Genomic DNA, 16,932 nt, shown 5'->3' with positions numbered 1-16,932 from the left:
GCCTTCCCTCCCTATCCTTTCCTTTCCCTTTTCAAAAATCAATCCAAACAATAAAAATTAACATTTGGTCGCATTGTGGTTTCCATGCTGCAATCTGCATCCCAAGTTTCCGGGCAATACGGCAAAGCAAGTTAGTGCGGGAAGGGAATACTTATAGAATCATCTTTTCATTTTCTTCATCTCAGTCAATGTTACAGACAATTTAAGAGTATCTGAAATTTCATACGTATGGATATTAGGTCTGAGATTGGAACGAAGAATAACTTGCATGCATGTATCTGATTCTTCGTAATGTGACTCAAATTGATTTGAACTCGACATTTGTGTATACTTTCGTCAAGAGTATATTATCAATAAATGACATTTTTTTTTTAAAATTTTTTGAGGAAAATTGGAGAAAGTAGACAGGTTTAACTTGAGAGTGGATCCAAGATCTCATGCTAAAAATACAATCACATTATCACAGGTAGTTGTATTTATCAAAAAAAAAATTTAAAAATATGTGAATGCATGAAGTCTCATTAGCCATCTTCTCTTTTCTAGATGACATGGCTGATTGAAAAGAATTGGTGTATCATTTCGATATTTGAGTTTTACCAACGCTTGATCAAATTCCTTTCTAATTAATCTTGGTTATAATTTCTATCTCTTCTAAGAACCTTTTATCTATTCGCTAGTTAAACATTTATAATACGTTAATGTTTTAAAATTAGCATGAATGACTGTGTGAGAATATTGCTGACTTTTTTATTTATATTGCTTATACTTCCACAGGTTCACAACTAATTAAAGAAAAAAAAAATACTCGAGCTAAATGCTAGTTTAGAATTAATTTATTAAATCAGGCAATTCTACCTTACACGGCGAGAGTGCACTGGGCTTTAATTGGGCTCAACCTATTTTGATCCAACTCAATCCACTTTTAAATTTAGATTAATATTTAGTTCCCAAAGTTCAGCCCAACCCAACGTTATCAAAATTTGAAGCTTTTCTTGGAGCTAGCCGGAACAACAGGTTCTCAGCTGGAGATGCATTTTCGTTCTATCCATAGAAATTCACACATTCCTATTGCACCGAAAAAAAGAAACAAAAAACATTTTTTTGGGATAATTTTCACGCAGAAAAATGGACGTTACAATTAGCGATACAAGGTGGAATTAATTAAAAAAGCATTGCCAGTAAAAAAAAAAAGAGCAAATTTATTTTACAATCAACCCAAAAAAAAAAAAACATTGCCAGCATCAAGAAACAATACGAACCAATATCTTGCAGAAACATTGCAACGATGACAAGATCAAATGTTTTTTAATGATTAGTCCCAGTAGATTCCATTGACAGTAAGTCCTCCATCGACAGTTATAACCTGTCCGGTTATGTAGGAAGCAGCAGGGAGACAAAGGAAAGCAACCAGGGACGAAACTTCTTCTGGTTCCCCAACTCGCTTCATGGGAGTCCTTGATTCTATTTTCTTCAGCTTTTCATCAGAACTGAGCACATGTTTGGTTAATGGGGTGCTGATAACCCCGGGCGCGACGCTATTTACCCGGATGTTATGTTTAGCCCATTCGCAAGCCAAGTTCTTGGTGAGTTGATTCATTGCACCTTTTGTTGCTGCATAGACAGATGCATTTTGTATACTCACGAAACCTGCGATAGAAGAGATGAAGACGATGGTTCCAACCCCAGAGGCTTTTAAGAGAGGATAAGCCAGTTGGGAAAAATGGAAACAAGATTCAAGATTTGTAGACATCACCATATCATACTCTTCGGCAGTAAACTCTTCAGGTGGCTTCCTTTTATTAGTTCCAACGTTATTTACAAGGATGTTGAGTTTTCCACTGAAGATGGAAGTCACCTTTTCGATGAGCTGAGTTCTTTGCTCTCTTGAAGATGCATCACAGACTGAACCGGTGACTTTGAATCCCTTGGAGGACCACTCTCGCAAGCGTTCATTCAGCTCCTCTTCTTTTCTTGCAAAAGTGTGGACTATGGCGCCTAGTTGAGCTAGCTCCTCCACTATTGCACGGCCAATCCCGCGAGTTCCACCGGTGACTAGAGCCGCCGTTCCTGACAGAGACCATCTTGAAGTGTTTTCTTCCAATTTTGACATGGCTGGTTGTGGGCTGATTGATCGAGCACGATTTTTCTTTCTTTTTATGACAAGAGTAATACTCAACGTTGGGAAGGATAATCTGAATCAACCTTTTTCTAGCTTTATTTGCTTTGCCTTGTTTGTACAACATATTCTTCAACCAATTTTCATTTTCGATACACTCTTCCAAATAAAAGTTGTTCCCGTACAATCAAAAGAAAAAAAAAAAAGAAACCCAAAGATAACCATCCAAAGTCCTAACAGAGGATAATTGGGATGTAATTGAGGACAAAAAGGTTGTTGGCAAATAATTGATGGACCTGGGGCCAACGCATGATTGATGTCGTGAAAATTTTGATCTTTTTATTTTCTTGTGGCGTACATTGGGAGTGAAGTGTACTACCACTGCTGATTCCCAATCAATAGCGACTGCACAGAATTCATGTCCTTTTCCATCAAAATGAACGTTCAAAATAACTTCTCAGTTGATGGTAAAATCTGAGAGAAGAAAATTAAATGAAAAGAAAAACTAACCATCCGTTTGGTTGGAATTCCACAGTGGCAATGGCAATGAGTATCAAAATTCCTCAATGGTAATAGGTTTTGACTACACCTTTTCACTTGTTTTTTGGTACTAATTAGGTTGCAAAGGATCTATGAGATACTTTCCATATTTTTTTTTTCTTCATGAATTTTTTTTTCTCTTGCTTCATAATGGGATCGGCTAATCTCTGGAGCCAAACTACCGCCAAGCACCAGCCAACAACCACGGAAATAAAACCCACCACCAATTGCTGCTAAAAAATATCAATTCACCGTGAATACCCAACATCTACAAATCAACAACAAATCAAGAAACCCTCAGCTATCTCATATAGAATCCAGTCAATAACTAGGGAAGTAGAAAAAAAAGAAGAAGAAGCAGAAAACCATCTCTAACTTGGGTCCCATGGTTGAACTTTGCTGGAGGATTGAAACTATTTTTGTTTAACCTCTGTCTAAATTGTATGACCCAAAAAAAAAAGAGACGCTTTCAGTTTCATCACCCCCACTGTCAGCCTACAACCACCCATGTCAAAGGTGAGAGAAAACAACTCTGGATGGTCTTTGTTGGGAACGACAACTCTAGCCACCGGTGGAAGGTGGTCCCTATCAGGAGCAACAGCTCTAGTTACCGGTGGAACTCATGGAATTGGCCGTGCAATTGTGGTGGAACTAGCTCAACTCGGTGCCACAGTCCACACTTGCGCAAGAAAAGAAGCAGATCTGAATGAACGCTTGCAAGAGCGGTCCTCCTTGGGATTCAAAGTCAGTGGTTCAGTATGTGATGCATCTTCAAGAGATCAAAGAATTCGGCTCATCGAAAAGGTCTCTTCCATATTCAATGGGAAGCTCAATATCCTTGTAAATAACGTTGGAACATGCAAAGGGAAGCCAGCTGAAGAGTTTACCTCTGAAGAATACGATATGATGATGTCTACAAATCTTGAATCTTGTTTTCACTTTTCCCAACTCGCTTATCCTCTCCTAAAAGCGTCTGGGATCGGGAACATAGTCTTCATTTCCTCTGTTACAGGTTTGGTAAGTATACAAGGTTTATCTGTTCAAGCAGCAACAAAAGGCGCAATAAATCAGCTGACCAAGAATTTGGCTTGTGAATGGGCTAAAGATAACATTCGCGTAAATTCCGTTGCCCCTGGGGTCATTAGGACCCAATTAAGCCAAGCTGTACTTAATTCTGATGAAAAATGGAAGAAATTCAAATCAAGAATTCCAATGAATCGAGTTGGAGGGCCAGAAGAAATTTCATCCCTGGTAGCTTTCCTTTGTCTTCCAGCCGCTTCCTACATAACCGGACAGGTTGTAGCTGTCGATGGAGGACTGACTGTTAACGGAGTCCAGTGGGACTAATCATTGAACCATTCCCACTTCTCATTGATGCTGTAGTTCAGGAAGAAGTATTGTTTAATCTAGAAGCATTTTGAGGTAAAAGAATGGCATGAGTTCGGTTTCATGGTAAAATACTAAGAATTGGCTTGCATATTGTCAGTTGGTGTACTACTACTGTATTCTACATGCATGTAATTTTAAACATTCCAGCATCTTCAGCTAATTTGCCTATTGATTAATTTAGTATTTTTTTTTTCTAAATCTCCTTTAGAATTCATGTGATTTATTATGCGTCTTGGGTTTTTTTTTTTCTTTTAATCTCTTTTTGGGTACATGTGGATATAGTATGTCGTAAATCTGGATAGACAGATTCTTTTGCCTTTTTCGGAAGTGTGGATAGACAGTTTGTTTTACGTCTTCAAGAAGTAAACCAAAGATATATCAGAAGATTAGCGTTTTGTGGATTCACTAATCCAAACAAAATTAAGACTTGAGTTTAGGGTCCGTTTCAATTGTCTTTATCGAAATGATTATGTGGACAAGAAAAAGGATAGTGGAATAGAACGCAGTTGAACTTTCTGTACTCAAAAAACTAATAAAAAATAAGAAATGAAAGAAATGTTCTAAAAGTACAAGAGAACCATTATCCATATACCATACTCAAAATAATAACTTGAAATATTATCCAAACATTGGTGTTATCCACATTGTCTAACAAGAGAACCATTATCCAAACACGCATGTTATCCATATGCTTGAGAAGTGTGTTTGGGTTGGAATAATTTTTTTAAAAAAATACAGTAATACTTTTTTGATACGATGTATGCAAGATAAAAAAAAAGTAATTGAAAAATATGTTGATGATACAAGCAATTTAGCGTGTATAAATCAGGTGTAAACCAAACACAAAAACCTACAAATACAAAACACTCTAAAACCAACATGAAGCTAAATGCTTTTCTTAAGAAAATAAAAAGCTTACTACAGATAAGGTACGAGAACAACACATAAGAACTTTTAGAATGTAAGAGGCAAATTGGTAGATATAGGGGCTAATCTCCGAATTCCCAATATGGAACTGCAGAAGAGAATTTTCTCTTGTTGCTGCTGGTATAGATTACTATAAAAGACCGAGTACAAAAGACTTTTAACTTTAGAGAGTGCAGGGAGTAACACAGAGAAACACATAAAAGAAAGAAGTTGCCTTTTAAATGCAGAAGAATCAAAATGCGCAAAACTGTTAAATGCGCAGAAGAATTAAAAGAAGTTGCCTTTTAATTCAACAAGAAGGTTAAATGGCCAATAGTAATTGTTTAAATTGGTTGAAACCCATTAACAGTCACTCCTTCATCCACAGCTATAGCCTGTCCTGTGCAGCTGGGAGACAAAAGGAAAGCCACCATGGATGAAACTTTCGCTGGCTCTCTTAAGTCGCCTCATCTAGCTATCTCATTGGACGTACCGCTAGTGAGGTTCAATTGATCGACGGCTCGACGCAATTGACCTCAATACTGTCTTTATCCCATTTACAAGCCAAATTCTTTATGAGTTGATTTACTGCAGCTTTAGTTGCTGCATAAACAGATAAATTTTCAACACTCAACAGACCTGCAACTGAGGAAATGAACACGACATTTCCATTCCCAGATGCTTTAAGAAGAGGATAAGAAAGCTGAGAAAAATGGAAAGCAGATTCAAAATTGGTGGGCATTGAGTAATCTTCAGCGGCATGTTCAACAGTGGGCTTGCCTTTCCATGTTCCAACATTATTTCCAAGTAGATTCAGCTTAATCATCAGCTGTATAATCCAGAGCTGTCTTGGCTACAAGAGTTCCTACATTGTTCACAAGAATGTTTAGCTTGGAATCAAAGATAGAAGCAACCTTTTCGATTAGTTGTATCCTTTGCTCTCTTGAAGATACATCGCAGTTCGAACCAGTGACTTTAAATCCCTTTGAGGTCCATTCTTGCAAGAGTTCATTCAGCTCTTCTTCTGTTCTTGAACAAGTGTGGACCGTAGCACCTATTGCAGCTGCTACCTATTGCAGCTAATTCCTCCACAATTGCTCGGCCTATTCCGCGAGTACCACCGGTGACTAGAGCTGTCAATCCACTGAGAGACCATCTTAAGTTGCTTTTCCCAATCTTTCCCATGGATTAGCTGGATTTATGCAGGTAGTTATGTTGCTGATACACTACTAAGGAGAGAAAATGGGCCTCATATTCTGAGGATTGGGAAAGGTTGATGGATGTATTGTGAATTTTACACTGTTTTCTATTTTTGCGCTGTATTATTTGTAGCCAGAAACTACACTACTAAACATCTGTAATCGGGCAAGTGCTATACTGTATACAGAATCAAATTGGTTCATGAATTTGCACTCTAACATTTGAATTAGTATATTTTCCAAATGGTGTACAAGAAAAAAAAGATAATTAGAACATCAAGCAGGCTGAAAATAACCGTAAAGCTATGATAACAATTAACGACAATACATTGCCGTGATTTATGCAGGTCTAAGATCCTTTAAGCTGTGTTGAATACAAGCAAAAGTACGTCATGGCAGGCCTAAGATCCCTGCTTTTATTTCCTTTTCTTAGTATTCCGGCTATGATTTAGAAGACTTTCATCTTATGCAGGATTGTCGCCATTTGTAATGGCAAGATTTTTTTTTGACATTTTTAGTGTGCATTAAACTACCTTATTTTTTCTCAAATTAAAAATTAAAGATAGTTGTAACAATTTTAGAGTTACCATCCTCTAAATAAAAGTGCAAACCTAAACTATTTTGCACTTAAAAGATTCAAATGTATGTCTGATTAGTCATTAACAAAATAACCTAGTTCTGGAAAAACAATAATGTTTTGGACACAAGTACAATATTTGAAACTGGTGTGAGTAATTTTTTAAGGAGTTCAAAAATTATGTCCGAAATTAGTTGAAGCAATGAGAAATGTTTGCTTTATTACAAGAACTTTAACAAACACTTAATTATCATAGACTGCAGTTACAGAGAGGAACACACAAAAGAAATAAGTTGACTTTTGAATTCAGAAGATCAAAGGCGCAAATTCTTCCTGTAATGTAGAACTCACAAGAAGCTTGAATGGGAATATCAATTAACTAAATCTGACATGATCCATTAACAGTCATTCTTTCATCCACAGCTATGACCTGGCCTGTAATACACGAACCAGCCAGAAGACAAAGGAAAGCAACCAGGGATGAGATTTCTTCTGGTTCTCCAATTCGCTTCATAGGCGTTCTTGAGTCTGCCTTCCTCATGTATTCTGCGTTGTTGAGCCCTTCTTCAACTAACGAGGTCCGAATATTCCACGGAGCAACGCAATTGACCCGAATATTGTCTTTAGCCCATTCGCAAGCCATATTTTTCTTTAATTGATTGACTGCAGCTTTGGTTGCTGCATAAACAGAAGAATTTTGCAGACCAATTAAGTAGGCCTGCAACAGAGGTAATGAACACAATGTTTCCAATCCCAGAAGCATTCACAAGAGGATATGCAAGTTTGGAGAAATGGTAACACGATTCAACATTGGTAGACATATGCAAAGAATAATCTTCAGCAGGATATTCAAGCGCGCTGGCTTGCCTTGGCATCTTGTAACATTATTTACAAGTATATTCAGCTTCCCATCAAAGATAGAAGAGATCTTTTCCATGGTCTGTGTTCTTTGCTCTCTCGAAGATGCATCACAGACTGAGCCATTTACTTTAAATCCCCCGTTGGACCATTCTTGCAGCCGTTCATTGAGCTCTGCTTGCGTTCTTGAAAAAGTATGCACGGTTGCACCTAGTTCAGCTAGCTCCTCCACAATTGCACGGCCTATACCTCAAGTTCCACCGGTGACAAGAAGTCTCATTCCCATCAGAGACCATTTTGGACCCTTTTCGCCGATAACAGCAAGATCTATACTTACCTGTGCTATGACGCTGAAGATGGAAAACAAAGGCTGATGATTTTAATAATAAACCTTAAAATTTTGTGGGCAGGCAATATGATGTTGATTTCTAGTACCAATAGCAAACTGCCTGAAAATGTTTAGGATCCATTGTATATCACCAATTATGACAAGATTCCTGTTTGGAAATTCCAAGGTGGTCAAATTGGAAGCAGGCAAGGGCCTGCGTATCCAAGTTTCATTTCCATTTATTATCATATTAATCATGAAATTCTTCAATACGATTCTAATAATGCAGATACCAGTTACTCTCCATTTTTAATTACTCCATCTGTATTCAAACATTGCAGAACATATATCAAGAATGTGGCTAGTGTGTAGTAACCATTAAATGGGGAGGAATGACTTACAAATGGTTAAACCCCTATAAATTGAAGAGACCTCTCCACCCCAGGATTTTTAACTCTTGAATGAACTTATTTCTCTACCATAGTCTGATTTCTGAAGTATCTGAATAGAGTTACTACTAAGAATGACTATGCTCTGACATAAGTCAGTAAATTTGTGACGCATTTCAACTAATGACATAAAATTCAAGAAAAGTATTTTTTTCATCCACTGTAAATATGTTGAATTGTTTAGTTCAACCAACACTACTAATTAAAAACTATAAGATGTTGTAAACTATCATTAGTAGTTTTTTAATATATTATTATCTTTAGTACCAAGCAAACAATGTGCGAATAACAATTTACATGCCCAATTGGAAATAGAATTAACTGGGGGAAAACAACAAAATGTTGTAAAATCTTGCTGGAAAATTAAACATTTGCATTGATAAGATAAATGGCCTATTCCCCTATTCAAATCCGTTGACAGTCATTCCTCCATCCACAGCTATAACTTGGCCAGTGATATAGGAAGCAGCCGGGAGACAAAGGAAAGCAACTACAGAGGAAACTTCTTCTGGCTCTCCAACTCGCCTCATAGGAGTTCTTGATTCTACCCTCTCCCTGTATTCTCTTTCATTCAGAACCTCTTCCACGAGTGGAGTTCTTATGTACCATGGTGCAACAGCATTAACCCGGATGTTATCTTTAGCCCACTCGCAAGCCAAATTCTTTGTGAGTTGATTCATTGCACCTTTTGTCATTGCATAAACGGATGAATAGTTCACATTTACCAGACCTGCAACGGAGGACAGGAAAACAATGTTCCCAATCCCAGATGCTTTCAGGAGGGGGTAAGCGAGTTGGGAGAAATGGTGACAAGATTCAAGATTTGTAGAAACAATCAAATTATACTCTTCAGCAGTGTATACTTCAGCTGGCCTGCGTACAAATGTTCCAACGTTATTCACAAGGATATTGAGCTTCCCATTGAAGATTGAAGAAACCTTTTCCATGAGCTGCATTCTTTGCTCTCTTGAAGATGCATCACAGACCGAACCAGTGACTTTGAATCCCTTGGAGGACCATTCTTCCAAGCGCTCATTCAGCTCAGCTTCTTGTCTTGAAAAAGTGTGCACTATTGCACCTTGTCCGGCTAGTTCCTCCACGATTGCATGCCCGACTCCTCGAGTTCCACCGGTGACTAGAGCTGTCATTCCAGAGAGAGACCATCTTGGACTATTTTTTCCAACGGTCCTCTCCATGATTGACAGTGGGATGAGCCTGAAAATTGCCAAAAACTAATGTTAATATAGAGATTTTTGGGCTAATAACTTATTAGAATAATGGAACGTCGTTGTCATTGTGGGAATAGATGGTCCCCTTAAATCATCCAAAAGAAAGGAGAATGCAAAATCCGGATTGGAATAAAATACCTGGAGAAGATCATCACCGCTTCCTTCCTATTCAGCAAGCCTGTCCGCACATGGATTTGCTTCCCTGAAGTTATGGACGTCAGTAATGGTTGGCTGTCGAATCACGCTAGCATGGCGCAGCGGATCTTCTGCGGTACTCGTGCGCCGCTTCCTATTTTATTTTTTATTATACTGTTATTTTTTTTGTAAATATTATGTTTTATTTTCTTTTTATTTTTTTAAAATTCAATAACTATTAATTGAGTAAAAATAAATATAATCGTTTTAAAAAAGCAATATATAATAAAAAATTTAAAATATAGCAGAAAATTCATAAAAAAATCTCATTTTTTTATGCCTTTTGATTTTTTGAATTGGTTAAATTTTGTATATTATTTAATTAATAGTTATTGGATTTTAAGCAAACAAGAAAGAAATAAAACATGATGTTTATAAAGGAAAACTAGTAATATAATAAAAAGTGGAACAGAAAATCCGTTACGCTGGTATGGAGACCTGATTTGTTTATGATTTTATAGATTTTTGTCAGATTTTCTGGCGGTTGGTCATCAAAATTGGAGAAGTGAAAATTTTTGCTAGTGCCTGCCATTTACTAGCATCAAAAGATTTTCAAATAGTAATGCTGTAGTAAAAGAGGTAATTTGTGAGGCCCCATCCGCTACTAAAGTAGCAGAGCTCATGAAATTTGGATGTGTGATTTTGAGATTCAATTAGATTAATTTTCAATTTAGTATCTAGTTTTGAGTGTTTCAATACAAGTTTCTTTGAGCGTGCACTATAATTTACGTAATAATTGATGTTATTTAAGTTGTTTGCTACTTTGTTTGTCTGTCTTTCTTAAAACTTGTACGAGAATACCTGCTTTGTACGTTATTTTGTAAGCCATAGATAGATTTATTGGATAGATGCATAATTAGAAATACAAAACTAACTTATGAAAGAAACGTAACTGTTGAGGTTGGATCAACTTGTGTTCTTTGATAAATCTAACAATTTTCTGGTACAAATTCTCTCACTCTCTGTATTTTTTTTCAGATAGTTTGTTAATTCAAGTACTGTTTTTTTTTGTGTATATATTGATTCTCGATACATTGCTCCAAATAGACAGTTTATTGCCAAAATAATTAACTTTCCTTCCAAAATATATACCCAAAGTAAGCTAATTTTAGAATTTATTATCTTTATGATCCTTTTTGCCACATAGCTTGCATATATGACAGGATAGAGGATAGAGGTAGTGGCATGCTCCATTTTTCTTTCCCATCTAATATCTTCCTCGATCCTCTCTTTAAACCTTCCCACATTTTTTTTAAAATTTTGTTATCCTTTTTCCTTATCAAATGTAATTCTCAGAAGTCAGTATTTATATTAACAGCATCCAAAACTTCATTATCATTCTTGATATTGTTTTCGGTGGATGAAAATATTTTTGTTATGTGTGCCTTGCAAGTTAGGCAAACAATCAATTATTTTTCTCTTGGATCTTCGTATCCATGACTGGTAAAGAAAAATGGTGAGAAGCGGTTACTTCTGATGGCTGAACCTTGAAGTGCAGAGTACTGGCTCAAATATTTCAACGCAACTTGCAATTGGGTCACCTATCTATCTTGTGAAATTTTTTTCAGTCTTGGAAATTTAATATAGTTGTACCATGACTGAGTGTTTTTTTAAGTCATCCGACTCTATTTAGATTTAGAAATAAAGAAGAGCAGTATACTTATTTGTCTTCTTGGTTAACAGCTTCTTATTATTTTTTTGGTCTGTCACCTATTTGAATGATTGCCAACATATTTCAAACTTGTTAACTAATTCCATCTTGATTTTCTTTCATATTCTAAATTCTAGTTCCTGACTAGATAGGAAATTGTGCAAATCATTAAGTACGAGTTGCAGGAAAAAATTATAAATTGAGGAAAAAATTTTGGCTCCTGACTATGCACAGTAGGTTCTATTTTTGGAAGAAATTATAAAAGAGGGAGTAATTTAAAAAGAGTAAGGAATTTATGTAATTATTCCTACCATTTAGGGCACATCAAACTATAGTTAAAAAAATAATAATAATTTTGTAGCAATAGATAAAATATCTCCATTATTTATAAACTACCACTTTTGATAGAAGCCAGATCCTGAAAAAAAAGAGAATAGAAATGTATATGATAAAGTGAGTGATATAAGGGTCCAATTAAATGTAATTGGATAAGTAAATGAAATACTTACAAACTGTTATCATTGCCTGCAGCAAAAAAAGAAGAAGAAATACTTACAAATATTTTGCATTCTATTTGATAATCTTTTATGAAGATGTGAATATTTTTCACACCAATCAACTCTAAGTACGAACACTAATATTGGGAGGGCGGGGGGAATTAATGTATTGCTTTGAACAATGTTCTTCCATTTCCTGAGAATCAAGAGCATACAGAATTCGAAATTGTCATTTTTTTTAGAAATTTGTAAAAAATATTGCATAAAAATATATAAGTATAAATTATTTATACCTTCCTTTTTAAATGTCTAATATAAGAAGCATCATAATGAAATATGAATCGTGCATACTTGTTTTGAAGATCGAGATATAGGTTACAGTTGGAATCTTTAATTTCTATATTAACATTGCATCTATTAAGAAGAAAATGTGATGTACGATACAATAGATACACACCATTTTTGTAAAACGAGATTGACACGGTTGTCTACAATTTTTGCATAACTCATAGAACATACCGTTGACATTAATGCTTTGAATGTAAGCAAGTATTCAAAAATATTTAACTTTGTAGGCAGATATTTTCCATATTGAAATTAAGTCGAGGGCTAAGATGGATACCGCACGGAAATTGAAAAGGATGATAGATTTCTATTTTTGTTTACGAAAATGACCAATGAACATATGGGATAAGCAGCAACAAGAAGAGATCGTCGGTGCCGGTGAACTATTATGACGAATCAACATATGGGATAAGCAATGGGAAGAAATGACACATTTTTTTTGTTGAAAGAATAAACTGCTATGGTTGAAGGATGCTATGTTTTTATCTCTTGTTATGGTCTTGGAGAAGTTTTAATTGAAGTGAAATTTGTATTTGGCGCCTGCCAATGAGAAACGTGTTGAGTTCAAAGACGAAAACGTCCCTTATTATGGTTTTGGAAAAGTTTTAATTAGAGTGAAATTCATATTTGACGCATGCATGCCATAGGAAACGTGTTGTATTCAGAGATGGAAATGTGGTAGTGATTTGAAAGACATGCACACTAATGACTTAAAATGGTATTGTACACGCAATACTAATGAGTTATCAATTGTAAAGAATAACGTTCACGTGATAAAATAATTTTGAAAAGCAACTAAATATCAATAGTACATGCGGGCGGGGGTTGAGACATATTTTATGGAATCAATTAAATGTGAAATGCCAGGCAAATAGAATTGAGAGTGAGAAGGTGTGTGGAGATTTGTTGCTGAAAACCCTTCTCAAATTTATATACATAAAAATTGCTTGTCCCCTTTTTTTTAAAGCACATATAATGCTAAAAGTGCCTTTGAAACATAAAGATAATTGAAGAACGTATTTAAAATTTTTCAAAAACGCATAAATATCCACAAACATATCGTCAAAAAAACAGTAGAAGTCATTCACTACTACGAAGAAAATATTCAATAAATTATTCTCTGCCAGGATGTGTCTTCAGCTTTACTACAACACGAATGGACGTACTAAAAGCATAGAGAGCCTCATGAATTCCTCAATTTTAATTCTTTTTCCCCAGCAGAAAATGGTACTGATAAGGCCGGCTGTAATTCACTCAACTCTTGAAGCAATATGCCATGGTTTAATTGCCGTTATGTTCTGCTTTCAAAGAGAGAAGTTCATCAACCATGCTTTAGCTATTTAACAATTGCATGTTACAACATATCCTGGAAATCAGTTTCTTTACGCTAGCAAAAGGCATTTTGAATTGGTATTATTTGTAAAAAAAAAAAAATTATTTACTTACATCACAAACATATTGTTTAATTATCCTTTAAAAGTTTGTTGTAATTCAAATAATCTCCTATCCAAACACATCCATATAAGATAACAAATACAGGACAGTTCTTGTCCTACGCTTCTTCCTCTAGCTAAACCAAAGCAACAAAATCATCCCCCCAGAAGGAATCAGAGAGGATAAAATAGAACTTTTTTGGGATAAAATAGAATTAGATCTACAATTCTCTATAATCCTTAACTAATGAGACCACTAATCATGGATCCGTTTAACTTCCAACGGCTGGTCAAGACCATTTCTAGGTTCTTGCACCTATTTGTTAGAGTCACACAACACACACAAAAAAGGTTAACCATTTTGATTACAAAATTGCTTAATATTACCTTCTAAAAATCTAAGAGCACGTTTGATTTGCAATTTTTTAGATTTTTTTTTAAAAAAATATTGTAACGATATGATGTATGAAATTAAAAATGTAACATAAAAATAAGTCAAGAGAATATTCTAAATTTTTGTCTGAGAAACTCGCAATCTAAACGAAGCCTAAGATTAGTTAATTGTGCCTATCAGTAGGTAGTTCCCAGAGTTAACGAATCAATAGGTACGACGCCATGATTAGAAGTAGAGGTGGCAAAATGGATATATGGATCATGGATTAAATGGTCCAATCCATTTAAACCCATATAATAAATGGTTGTATATAGATTGGATCCAAATGGATGATGGATATCCAAATGTAATATATGAAGAAATATTATAAAGTTATAGTAATATTTATGTTATAAAGAAAAATTGTTTAGTTAAAACAATGGTCACTAGAGAATAAAATGTGAAACTTTTAAATAATCTAGGTCTCAATTATAATTTTAGAAAGATAAAACAACAATAAGACACAAAATGGGGAAAATTTAAATGATGAAGCAAAATGATGGGGTTATATGCAAAAACTATCATGGTACATCCCTAAAGCTACGCCATCGTTCCTCTTCATACTCTGCGCCGTTTCTTTCTTTAGTATCTTTTCACTTTAGCCCACTCGCTTCTTGGTGACCTGATTGATTCATTGCAGCTTTAGTCGCTCCCTAAACAGACGAATAGAATGCCAAATCAAACAGTGTCGATCATTATAGAGATATAAAAGAAAGGTATAGCACCAAAGAAAAAATACGCATACATATCTCTTTTCATTCACAAGATAGAACAATTTTGAATTCTTCTTTCTAACTTGGTTGTCAGAGTTTATTCGGAGGATCAAGCCCCGTTCATTTTTACAGGTTATTTGCTAAGCTTGAACAACGTCAAGACAAAGTTGCAGAACTCAGCTTCTACATAGGACAAGCAAGAAATGTTGTCTTGCTCAGTAATTGGTCTTGAGCAATGGTAATGCTCGAAATTGTATCATAAAGCCTATTATCACTTTACCTCCTTAAACCGATGCAGTATTTATAAAGCCCCAAATTGTTTATCACTCTACGGTATTGGAAAGTTTGAATTGTCTTTTAGTTTCCATGTACTTTTGTTTATCATTTAAGAAATGATTTGGAGGAAAAGGTCCGTGTCCTATGTTTTTGGACCTTTTGACATGATTTCGATCGATTCACAAAATTTTAAGTGATTGGTCGATAAATTAAAGCCAGTGTAGTTGCTTCCGGCTTTGAAGATTTCAATACTCAGTTACAGCAGCTAACTTGACCCACAAAGCTAAGCAAAACAAAATGTTGCTCTAATGGGATGTTCCAAATTGAATGTGACATGGAGATTCTAACAAGGAGTGCATAAAGATTTCGTGGAAAAAAAGGGCATTGGGATTTTTATTTTCGTGCATGTTATATGAAATTCCAAATTGGTTAACTTTATTACAAAAGTTGAAGTCAATTTTCAGCTAATTAGTTGTGTGAGATTAAATATTTACTGCTCATGAGTAATTGAAGTGTCAACTAGAATAACTTATGCTAGAAAAAGATGTCGAGTAAAACGCCTTGTAAAAATTCAACTGCAAGGCTAGAAGAGAAAGTGTTTGTCAAGATTCTTATTAAGTAGCTTTCTAGAGTCACCAGAATATCAATGTGAAATTACTTTGTTTAATACTTAATCAAACCATGTAGAATCAGTTTATTGAAACATTTCCAGCCAAAATTTTCGGTTCTTATCATCATTGAGAAGTACTGCCCACCATATGTGAAAGCCAAATTCCAACCTCAAGATTGAGTCAATTGCTTCTGGCAGAGCACAGAGCATCTCCATCAGAAGACATAAAGGCATTAATAGCAGACACTTATCTTTTGTTTTTTTGGGTAAGCAATAATTTGAGGAGAGCAATTCTTAATTTCTACTCCCAACCATAGTTATTAAACTCAGCCCGGAGAGGAGACCGGCGAAGGAGGTGGGTTAACGGGTCACTGGTTCAACCGGTGGGTGAGTGGTTGAATCAGTGGGTCATTACATATATTTAAATATTATATTTTATAAATTTTGATATAGGATATATGAGATAAATTGTAATAAATAATGTCATAACAAATATTCATTTAATTTAATTTGCTATAGAATATTTAATTCATATAAGAATCAGCAAAACATAAATTTAATTAGTAATCCACCAAACTTCAAATGTAGATGTTTACTATAATTATCTAGGTTATTTACAAATTTTAAATGCAAAAAAATATTTAAAAAACAATATTTGTCTTTAAAATAAATTATGTAATATGTTATTTTTGAAATCTATTTTATAATTTATAGAATATAGGAGTCATAAGTTTTATTAAAAGATTCCAAATACTTTTGTTTTGGAGAGTTTAAAAAAAAGATGAAATTAACAAAACATTCATATAGCATAAGAATGGTAATTAATGAACAAGTGACAAAGTGGCTTGGTGGTGAGCTATGCATAAACAATACCGAAGGTTTGAAGTTTGAATCCAAGCAAAGGCTTGGAAAAACATTTTTTCCTCAAACTCGGTCTGCCCACAAAACCGGTCGGGTTTAATCTCCAAAACATGTTCTGAACCCATCGAAAACTCCTGTACTTGGAAGCATGTTCAATTTTATGAAGAAATTTAATAAGAACTAGTAAATCACGAGAATAATTTATTTTCTTTATTTTCTACGAGTTGTTGAAGAAATTGCATGTGAAATTTAATTCCGTACTTAAGGACGTTCAGAACATATCTTCCTTCATGATTAAAACAACCCGAAGCACTTGAGGTAGAATTT

General features: G+C 35.0%; 3 protein-coding genes and 2 pseudogenes across 3 annotated transcripts; 1 reads left to right on the top strand and 4 right to left on the bottom strand.

The window, feature by feature from the left end:
* Nucleotides 1–1,082: 1,082 nt before the first annotated feature.
* LOC113739740 (tropinone reductase homolog At5g06060-like) lies at nt 1,083–2,334 on the bottom strand. The gene has a single exon (XM_027267051.2). The coding sequence runs from the start codon at nt 2,108–2,110 to the stop codon at nt 1,313–1,315; it is 798 nt and encodes a 265-aa protein (XP_027122852.1). The 5' UTR covers nt 2,111–2,334; the 3' UTR covers nt 1,083–1,312.
* Nucleotides 2,335–2,785: 451 nt separating this feature from the next.
* Nucleotides 2,786–4,243, top strand: LOC113739738 (tropinone reductase homolog At5g06060-like). The gene has a single exon (XM_027267050.2). It carries the CDS (start codon nt 3,164–3,166, stop codon nt 4,001–4,003), a length of 840 nt encoding a protein of 279 aa, XP_027122851.2. The 5' UTR covers nt 2,786–3,163; the 3' UTR covers nt 4,004–4,243.
* A 740-nt stretch (nt 4,244–4,983) lies between these two features.
* Nucleotides 4,984–6,232, bottom strand: LOC113739742 (tropinone reductase homolog At5g06060-like; annotated as a pseudogene).
* Nucleotides 6,233–7,106: 874 nt separating this feature from the next.
* On the bottom strand, nt 7,107–8,055 carry LOC113739737 (tropinone reductase homolog At5g06060-like; annotated as a pseudogene).
* A 524-nt stretch (nt 8,056–8,579) lies between these two features.
* LOC140004448 (tropinone reductase homolog At5g06060-like) lies at nt 8,580–9,834 on the bottom strand. Its single transcript, XM_072045778.1, has 2 exons — nt 9,730–9,834; nt 8,580–9,577 (listed from the first exon to the last, which is right to left on the bottom strand). Exons 1-2 carry the CDS (start codon nt 9,741–9,743, stop codon nt 8,764–8,766), a joined length of 828 nt encoding a protein of 275 aa, XP_071901879.1. The 5' UTR covers nt 9,744–9,834; the 3' UTR covers nt 8,580–8,763.
* Nucleotides 9,835–16,932: the final 7,098 nt, after the last annotated feature.

This window comes from Coffea arabica, chromosome 4c (genome assembly GCF_036785885.1).
Source record: "Coffea arabica cultivar ET-39 chromosome 4c, Coffea Arabica ET-39 HiFi, whole genome shotgun sequence".
NCBI lineage: Eukaryota > Viridiplantae > Streptophyta > Magnoliopsida > Gentianales > Rubiaceae > Coffea > Coffea arabica.
Note: the sequence above shows the minus strand (reverse complement) of the source record. Positions and strands in the feature narration are given on the sequence as shown.

Coding starts and splice junctions, on each gene's coding strand:
- LOC113739740 (XM_027267051.2), bottom strand. CDS start 2,110: ATGTCAAAATTGGAAGAAAACACTTCAAGATGGTCTCTGTCAGGAACG.
- LOC113739738 (XM_027267050.2), top strand. CDS start 3,164: ATGTCAAAGGTGAGAGAAAACAACTCTGGATGGTCTTTGTTGGGAACG.